The sequence below is a fragment of the Euwallacea similis genome, chromosome 17, assembly GCF_039881205.1.
Source record: "Euwallacea similis isolate ESF13 chromosome 17, ESF131.1, whole genome shotgun sequence".
Taxonomy (NCBI): Eukaryota; Metazoa; Arthropoda; class Insecta; order Coleoptera; family Curculionidae; genus Euwallacea; species Euwallacea similis.
In genome coordinates, this window is record NC_089625.1 from 705034 (window position 1) to 714912 (window position 9879).

The 9879-nt window shown below is 31.3% G+C and overlaps 2 protein-coding genes across 3 annotated transcripts; one reads left to right on the forward strand and one right to left on the reverse strand.

Moving 5' to 3' along the window:
• Window positions 1–1842: 1842 nt before the first annotated feature.
• LOC136414285 (zinc finger protein Paris-like) lies at window positions 1843–8136 on the reverse strand. 2 transcript variants are annotated; one of them, XM_066398207.1, is made up of 9 exons: window positions 7969–8136; window positions 7524–7775; window positions 4918–5143; window positions 4614–4734; window positions 4434–4546; window positions 3547–3718; window positions 3329–3490; window positions 3107–3274; window positions 1843–2041 (listed from the first exon to the last, which is right to left on the reverse strand). In XM_066398207.1, the coding sequence occupies exons 2-9, from the start codon at window positions 7665–7667 to the stop codon at window positions 1951–1953; spliced, it is 1197 nt and encodes a 398-aa protein (XP_066254304.1). In that variant the 5' UTR covers window positions 7668–7775; window positions 7969–8136; the 3' UTR covers window positions 1843–1950. The 2 variants fall into 2 exon arrangements, with proteins under 2 accessions (XP_066254304.1, XP_066254303.1); XM_066398206.1 differs by having other exon boundaries at window positions 7524–7792.
• Window positions 8137–8896: 760 nt separating this feature from the next.
• Window positions 8897–9683, forward strand: LOC136414276 (proteasome assembly chaperone 2). The gene has a single exon (XM_066398196.1). The coding sequence runs from the start codon at window positions 8918–8920 to the stop codon at window positions 9641–9643; it is 726 nt and encodes a 241-aa protein (XP_066254293.1). The 5' UTR covers window positions 8897–8917; the 3' UTR covers window positions 9644–9683.
• The last annotated feature ends 196 nt before the right edge of the window (window positions 9684–9879 follow it).

Sequence of the window (9879 nt, forward strand, 5' to 3'; positions counted from 1 at the left end):
GTAAGAACGAATTTTGATTTTTGTTCACAATTTTGTATGCAATACGATATATTAATACTAATGGCTTTACAGTGAAGTCGAAATCGGAAAATATTAGGAAAGGCTTTCCAAATGAGCTTTAAAAAAGAGCTTCCCACCGTTTTTTAAGTGAAAAATATGGATACTCATTAGGGACTACAAGTAACATTCGAGAAATGAATGTAATCCATCTGAAAGCGGTTGAAAAGAATAAAGCTGGTCGTAAACTAAAACTTTCAAATGCCTACAAACGTGGTATTCTTCGTTCAGGCGAATTTGATAATGCTATTCAAATACAACGGAAGTTTAACAGGTTTGATAATATCGACATTAGCGCAGAAAGGTTCGCCGTGTCTTAAGGGAAGCTGGCTTGGGAGGAAGGGCCAAAGTTAAGAAGCCACTATCAACAGAAAGATATAAAAAAATTGAGATTAACTTTCGCCAAAAAATATTCCCACTACATAGAAAATGATTGATCAAATGTTGTATGATCTGACGAAACGAAAATCAATATATTTAGGTCGGGTGGCACAGAGTGGATGTAGAAAGGGCAAAATGAACAGTTACAGGCAAGATATGTTAAACCAACAATAAAATTTAGGGGTGGTAGTATAATGATATGGGGATGCATCATGTCAAAAGGAGTTGGTTTAATTCAGAAAATAGAAAGAAGAATGACTGTAGTCGACTATATTCGGATTTTAAAACATAGTTTGATAGGAAGCCTTGAAAAGCTCAATAAACGTAAAAAGGGCATCCTTTTTCACTAACATAATAATCCTAAACATACCACTCGTGTGACAAAAATATAGCTTGACAAAAGTAGGTTTAATATCTTGGAATGGCCACTGCAATCTCCTGACTTATACCCCATAGAGAACCTCTGGACTCAGCTGAAGAATTCTGTCACTGATATTATTGCTTCGGTATGCAACACGAAGGAATTGTAGGAGAATGTTTTGACCAACTGGCATTAGATCACACCACAATAATGTAAAAAGTTAGTAGAATGTATACCAAGACGGATCCGCGCTCTAATTGAAGATGGTATACTAAATATTTAGTTAATATTTAGTACTTGTAAATTAATAATATTGATCATAGATAAAAAAAGGAAATGTTTAGTTCTTCTGAGTAAAAAAAAAATGTTCTGTTCATTTTTTTGTAGTTTTTGTTAATTTTACTCTTAAATAGTAATTTAGCAACAATGTTGTTGCAACTTAACTGGTATAACATGTGAAAAACAAATTGATCTATCGTTAGTCACATGCGATTTGATCAATTTCGTGAGTTACTGTATATAGATAGGCTACGAAATACCTATTCATGCTGAAATAGCTCAAAGAATAACTAAATTAGTATTGTCTACACCTGAAAGAACAGCAGAATGAACTCTACTTCACCTCGATTGGTAATGTTCTCAAATACAGAAAATTATTTTCGACAGGTAGAACACTTTATATACCTTTTCTACGACTATGCACGATATAAACGGTAATTAAATTATTAAACAATTTGTGCATAGTTAACATTGCTAACAGTACTAGCACATGTTGTGCTTGGATTATGCACGATTTTATTGTAGGTAGCTACATTTAGACAAAGTCAACAAAACAGTCAATAAGCAACATTCATCAATATCCTCATGTATGGAGAGCTGTGTTCACGCGTCACTCTCACATCTCATAACGTTGCCTTTCGTCTAAAAACGTGGATAGTCTCTCTCTAGAGTGAAAACTATGTTTTGAGTTACAGCAAAGAATATCATGAAAGTTGCCTTTTTCACATGGTTATAGAAAAAAATATTATTGTCATTATAAAAGTATATTTACAAATTGGAAAATTTGATAAATTTGCATGTTTGCAAATCACATTCAGAACGTCCTATATCTCTAGATTTATTCTTTATTGCTCCAGGTACAATTTAAATAATCAGATAAAAACTGCTTCCAGAGATGCTTTCTTTACTTTAACGTTATGATCTTCCTCAAGATGCCTACGCAAAGTGAGTTTCGTACGAAACCTGCAAAAATTACAATTTCAATCTTCAATTTAATGAACTGGAACGGCTATTTATGCGATCAATAAAAAACAATTTTTTGTGTAATCAGGAACCTAGTGAATTTGGCAAAATATTGCCAGATAATAGAGAAAAATAGTTACACATACACAGGATATCCCTGAAATAACTGTACAATGCTTAACCAAAATTTTCTGAACCAAAAATAAGACGTTCTAGGCAGATATACGTATACCCAATGTTGCTTTGTTTTGCTGCCACAAGGTGCCAAAGTTCTTAAATTAATATCGTTTTGTCGAAATAATTGCTAAATTAGTTAATTAATTTTTACTAATTTTGAAACTAAGGACTACTACATAAAATAGTTTGTTTTGACGTGAGCGGATTGATGGATCTTTTTTTAATGCTTGGAAATATTAAAAATAGCTTGTAATTCGTAAAGAAAATTTTGCGTCTTGGTTACCCTCTGTGCGAATGACAATTTTTTCTCTGCCATGAGCTGATTTTATTTTGAAACTTTTTTGTTTCTTGTAAAATTTTCCTCATACGACGACATCAAAACATGCCAATTTATGTAGTAACTTTTAATCCCAAAATTACTAAAAATTGATAAAAGCGTTTAACAATTATTTAAAAAAAACGATATTAACTTGAGAGATTTGGCGCCCTGTAGCAGAAAAACGAAGTAACACTGGATATGGGTAAGTTTGCCTAGAATGCATTATTTTTGGTTTAGGAATTTTTGGTCAAACGTTGTGCAATTATTTCAGATACGCCTTATATAATAAATAAGCGTATTGTACAAGAATCATGTCGCATCCTGAATGATATTGAAGAAGTGGTCCAGAAATCCTTGTCGGCTGATTTCCAGTGTATAATATTATAACAAAAATAGATTCGTACTTTTCATTGGCATAACTATCCCTGCAGCTGCCAGAAGAAAAGTGCCAATGTACTGTTTCTTGTACTGAATAAAGGAGTCAATAATGATCGCTTATTCTAACACCCAGATTATGCAATTGTTTCGACGTGCAAAATTCTATTATCCCCAGTAGTTAAAATTCTTACCGCTTTTTACAGAAATCACAAACGTGTTTAGGGAAATGCACTTTTTGATGCCTTTGCACCGATCCCATCTGAGTAAATTGCTTATCACATATTTTACACGAAAACGGCTTTCGTTGTTCATGAACTATTAAATGCTGTCTTAAATGAGCGGTTTGTAGAAAAGACTTTCTGAAAATTATTTAACCCTCAAACAGACATATCAACGAAGACAAAGAAACATACCCGCAAAAATTGCATAAATAGGATTTAATTCCTCTATGAGATTTTATATGGACACTCAAAGATCTCGGATCATAGAAGCTTTTGTTGCAATCACTGCACTTTAGAGGCTTTTCTCCAGAGTGTTTTCTTTCATGTATCCTCAAGTAATATTGATCAGCAAAACTAAAATCATATAGTTTTATTGTATTCATAAAAAACATAAGTTTTTCTACACAAACCATTGGTCGCAGAGTTTACAAACGTATTTTTTCTCTCGAGGAATTCCTAAGTGGTTACGCCTCGAATGTTTGGCCAAATCCCAAGCCTCTACAAAGGATTTGTTGCAAATAGTACACGTATGAGATTTTGTTGTCATATGAATTTTGATATGCCTTTTTAAGCATTTCATGGCTAGAAGAAAAATATTTGGCTTTACTTATTATACACGGTAGCTCACTCGCAACGTACTGGAAATTTTTGCAACAAAAACAATCCATTAAACAGACCTTTCACACTTAATATGCCAATTTAAATCTATAAGAATATCCATCGTCCAATCGAAACAAAATTCTACCTCAAACGGTTCTGAAGTTACGGCCTTCAAAAAGGTAAAAATTGCCATTTTTCCGACGAGCATATCTTGAAAACTATTAAAAGTCGGAATATATAGGGTGTTTTTGAATAGATGGTAAACATTTTAATGGGTGAATCCTGAGTCAAATTTAAAACGAAAAATTCATATAAAGACATGTCCAAAAATGCTTCGTTTTCCATCTACAGGGTATTAAAAAACACTTTTTTTTTCGTTTTTTTTAATCACTTGTTAATTTTTTATCAAAACTTGTTCAAAAATTTATAAATATCATACCCCGAGTGTTTCCTACAAACGGATTTTTTTGGAATTTGATTTCGTATATGGGGTGATGTGGATTGATGGGTCTTGAGCTCTCATTTATCACATATTATTATATATTGAATCCTGCGTTGAAAGTGAGCAACCTTGCATAAGTCGCAAGGTATTATATTGGGGAAAAGAATATGTTTAAATGACAAATAAGTAAATTAAATGCATTAAGCATTTTTAAAAATTAAAGCTAACAAACGTGTGAGTGTCATTACTACTTACACTGGAAAGTTTTGCTACAAGCATTGCATCTATGCCCGTTTACGTGTATCGATTGATGAATATAAAGGTCGTTTTCATTATTGAATGAGTTTTTGCAAGTATCGCACTCATATCTGTAAAAAGAAATTCCGCTTTTGGTTAAAAATATTTGATAAAATTATCCTGATTCAAACCACCCACCTATAGACAGTGGGACAATTTAAAATGTCTTCGGTATTGTTACTTTGTTCTTCTAATACGATCGAATCTCTAATGGTATCACTGTTTACACTAGGAATAGGTCCCTGTAAGGTATTTGAATCTAAAAGAATAATGTTCAGGTTAGTTACACAGCTCTAAAACAAGTAACACGATTTTGTGTTATTAAGGTTGGAATGGATCAATGCTCTCTGAACTTGACATTTAAAATGAACTTATTTTTCCATTATAAAAAATGTCGCATTCCTACTTTTGTCTATGATTAGATAATTTAAATGAATTTTACCGCAGATATCGTCGCAATTAATCAAATTATCATCAGGCTCACTAATCGTTACATCAATTTGTTGATATTCAATTTCAGAATTCAATTTTCTTGAAAGCGTCTCATCTAACAAAGACTGACAATACACATTCGAGGAAATACAGAGTTGTTTTAACTTGTAGCTTTGTATTACGGCTTCATGACACGTCAAGCACACTTTGTTTGGCAATTCATCTCCTTCAAACACCTAAAACACATTTATTATAAAATTGTCCGTTAATGAAAAATATGGTGTTGACGGAAATGCCAATTGATCATAGAAAAACTACAATTGAGAAAAATATGAAAATTCCACTGAAAAAAAGTACTTCACGGTAGCTTTGAAAATGTAAAGAAGTGTCTGCAATAAGTGCAAGTATGAATACATTTGCATTCATATATCAAAATGAGGAACGTTAAAATATCAACTTATTTAAGACATGGAGTCACATTTCCAGTGCTTAATAAGTCACTATATCATACAGTTACAAATTACTATTGCTGCTTTTGTAATCACAACAGACTACTTATTAAAAAAAAACTATTATTTTGGAAAATCATGAGCATTTCTTAATGAACACGATTATCCATTTCTGTAGACGTGCCACAACTAATGGTATCGTACTTGTTACTAAATTTTTTGCAAAATGGAATTAGAGTATTTTCAATAATCAAAAAGTAGCGTGACACTTAAACGTAAGATATGTATATGCTTAACATTGGCAAAGATAGTGGTCTGAGAAAACACTATAGTCTGTTGTCATTTGTAATTTAGTCACAATTTACTCTTCAATTTTTAAAGATATAGTGTCATATCTTGAACTGTAGTAGGTCAAAAACTTCTGATAATTTAAATAAAACATGTAGGTATAAAAAAAACTAATGTTAACCTGGCTTCAGTCAAACAAAAATTGCATTTTCTATGGTATCCAAGACAAACATTTAAAAATATATGCTGTCAATTAAATTGCAAGGCAGGCATAGTGGAGTAGATGGAATATCTATAAAAATGTTGAAGTTATCATTGCCTGTCTTCGACTACTTGTCCACACTGTAAAATTCTCCATGGAAAATGAATACCCATATTATTGTTTTTTTTTTGCATACTAATATTACCCTTAATATCCCCAATTAAGTCTAAATGAATGCAACCAGTAATTGAGTTTTCAACCAGTATACAAATTCACTTCTAAAAATTACCAATGGTCCAGATTTGACTTTTGATGATGGTAACATATAGTTAACTGTAATAATTAACGTGACCAAAGCATTTGATGGCATGGATATTAAAAAGCTGTTGGCTAAAACACATGACCATAAGAGGAATGCAAATCTCTTTGTGACCCACAGTAGGCTGTCAGAGAAACAGGAGTTAATATGAAAACAAGAGTGTTAAACTGAGCCCCAATGATGTTGATTTGATGTTCCCCAAGGATCAGTTTTTGGCCCTATTCTTTAAATTTTTTTATCTGTGATTTTATTACTTATGTTCAATATTCAAAATATCATATGTATGCAGATAATTTTGCAAACCTACTTAGCATCTCCATTATCATGCCAATGCCAAAAGCAATTGACTTTATTAATAAAGATCTAGCATATATTTGTAGTTGAACTTGAGCAAACTCATTAAGTAATAATCTTAACAAAACCCAGGAAATCTTGTTCTCTAGGCCTCATATTATTATAAATCCACAGACTATAGTGGTGAAAAGCTTAAATTTGTTCATGAGCGATTAAAAACTTTACATGAATGAATATAAGCAATTTTTCCCAGCTAACCTAAGAAACTTCTTGTTGAAAGCTTGGTGTTGTCTATTCCAAATCACTTTGATATTGTATATGGGCCATTTTTCATTTCTTACAATAAATATTAAATTTAGAACTCATGTGAAGGATTTATGTACAACCCACAAAGTAAAGATCAACATATTAGATATGTAATATGTCAATGGATTTAAAAAATTTTATCTCCTTGAGGTACTGGTTTATAAACTAACAACTGTTAAGACTCTTACATATTTAGTGGATTCTTGTTAGACAAAGGATAAAGTCCAAATACTAATCTGCAATTTTCAATTAATATCACTGTACCTTAGCATCAAACTCAATTTTTTAAATGTCAAAATTGTTCATGTTAAATAGTGTACACTAAAGGCCACAATGTTAGAGCTTGCTACCTTTCATATATAACTTTTTTTCCTTTAAGATTTGTTGACTTATTTAAAAATTAATATTGTGAGGTTGATTGAGCCAGCAGTTTACTTGTATTTGATATGTCTCACTTTATTCACTGTTAAAATTATTGAATATAATCACGATCAATAATAGATAAATTTGAAAAATTCTGAGGCTCATCCTGTCAGTCATTTTTGGATATTCAAACAAATGTGGCCTAGTCTTTTAATTGATATGAGTTTTCTTCTCAGTTAAAAATAAAACTTTAATTTCAAAACTGTCCAATTAGCATGTCATGTATATGTTGCTCTTTTTTTCCGATGAAATAAATAGTTATTAGGTTTGTTTTTGAAAAATTCTATTTCATTTACAGAACAACCAGAATATATTCATAAATTTCATCTACCTACCTCTAAAAATTGACAAAACTTTAACATTACTGGGACATTGGTTTTGAATAAATCTCTCAATTCTTCTTTAGTTTTTTCAGTTTTTAGGCAAATTCTACAAACAGAATCAACTTCTAATTTTTCTGCAGTTTTAGCTTCAGCCATTGGATTCTAAATTCTAGCATAGGCTATAGAATTAAAATTTGTCCACATGGAAGTAATCCTGTTTTATATGTGATATGTCGCCTATTTTCTTCCCAACCTTGATAAAGCCTAAAATTTCTTGGAATCTTGGCGAAATACTTGGGATGCTCTATCAAAGATCTTATAAAACTTTTGCTAGTTTGCTGATTTAATATTTAACGATTACTTTGTTGTTAGAAGTATTGGGTGGTTCCACCATACTTATGTAGCTGAAAATAAGCAAACTAACAGAAGTATTTGGCAAGACAGAAGTATCTAGTACCTATATGTTCAGATCCAGAGAATCATAACATGCATGTAGTTAAGTTAAGGTTCTCACAAACCACTACGTGGAATCGAAAAGAAAATTAAATAATTAACAATTAAAATATCTAAATAAATAACAGTATATTGACGGTAAATATAAAATTATAGTACGAAATAGTAAACATAGTAAAAACATATGTTCGGGATTCCCATTCATAATTCTTAAGCTGTCATTAGTGTCACTTGTATAATTGGATACTGTCAATGGCGCCAAATTCAAATTTCAATCCTATCTACACCACATCGCTTAAAAAAAAAAGTTCTATGAAGCGAGTGCTCAAAATTACATTTCAGATGTATTTTTGAGAAAGTCAAAAACCCAGTTTGAATTAACTGAGAGTAGTAAAACAAGAATGCTATAATTTTTGAATAAAAACACGTTAAAGCGCCAAGCATCAGCAGAAAAATTTTCCACAGGAATATTTTTTTACTCTGAAAGTCATTTTTACAATTTTTTTTAGTCATTACAATACAATTACAACTTTTACATTGAATTTCTAATTAAAAGAATAAAATATTGTAGGTTCAGATAGTTCTTAAATTCAAAGTTAGATTTAAACGTTCTTGGTTGATCAAAAATTTAGAAAATAATGCGATGGAGATAGGGTTCAATCTTAAATAAAAATTTTTCCTGACGTCCGAAATCCCTTACAGAGTGGATTGCAAATTGAATTAAAAAGCCATATGTCTAAAACGCTTTATTTTATGTATTGAATTTTAGAAATAAAGCCAGAAAAAAATAAGGTTAGTTTTAAGTTATTTCTTATATGAGGTTAGGATTGTTTATAAAAGTGATTTGTGTTTTTGCTGCGTCTTTTTCAAAATTGGAACTGCATATAAGTAAAAACTAGTGCTTATAATACTTATAATAGTGCTTAAAATACCAATTCATCTACAACAACAAAATGAAGTTACTAAATTTCAACAAAGACCTCGATCTTTCAGGATATACCCTCTTGATACCAAGTATATCTGTAGGAAATGTGCCTCAACTAACCATAGATCTCCTCATAACCACTCTGAAGCTCAAAAATGTCGCCACCCTATGGCACCCAGGAATTGTTCCATTAATTGGACCTGACCCTTTTAACAACAGCCTCAATGTTATATGTTCTGCATGTGAAATGTATGTGAATGAAAACTTCAAATTGGCGGCCCTACAGTTTCGATCCACTATTGAGAAGAAGCTAGTTCTAAAGTTCATAAGTAACTTGGTTGATTGTTTAGTTGAAATGAAGTTAAAGGGAGTCTACATTTTGGCAACCGGGTTTGACTATGAGTTGCACAATATAGAAAACAGAGGCAATTTTTATTTTGCCACAAATGAAAATAATAGTGAACAAGTTATAAAACAAACCTCTGCACAACTATTGAAAACTGACCACAGGGGAAAGTTTAATGTACATGGAGCAGGCTTTGGCATAAAACTGTTTGATTCAATTGGTACAAAGATAAGTGCTTGTATGATAATTAAATATGTATCAGAAGGTGATAACATTAATGATGCCATGTTGTGTTTTTCAACATTGCAGCGGTTTATTGGAATTGATGAGAAAGCTGCTGGAACTATGTCAATTCCTTCATCATGGAACTATGTTTATGGAGCCTTGCCACCTTTGGGTCTATTTTAATTTAAGGATAATAGCCATTATTTAAATTTTAATCTCAATAAAATCCATTATACAGAACCACAGTATTTATTATTTTTGTCTTAAGCAAAAAACTTTCATTCTAGAAAAATGAAACTAATCAAAATAACCAAAAATACACATTGCATTAGCAGAATAACAAATATTATTTTGAAGTCCATATTATAACCAACATAACCAAAGTTATTACTATGACTAGATTTTAGGCATATTTTGAA

Bases quoted from the DNA above. Each gene is read 5' to 3' on its own strand.
- LOC136414285 (XM_066398207.1), bottom strand. From the start codon at position 7,667: ATGGCTGAAGCTAAAACTGCAGAAAAATTAGAAGTTGATTCTGTTTGT. The intron at 4,547-4,613 runs GTGGGTGGTTTG...TTCTTTTTACAG, and splicing joins AATTGTCCCACTGTCTATAG to ATATGAGTGCGATACTTGCA. The intron at 3,275-3,328 runs GTATGTTTCTTT...AATAATTTTCAG, and splicing joins TATTTATGCAATTTTTGCGG to AAAGTCTTTTCTACAAACCG.
- LOC136414276 (XM_066398196.1), top strand. From the start codon at position 8,918: ATGAAGTTACTAAATTTCAACAAAGACCTCGATCTTTCAGGATATACC.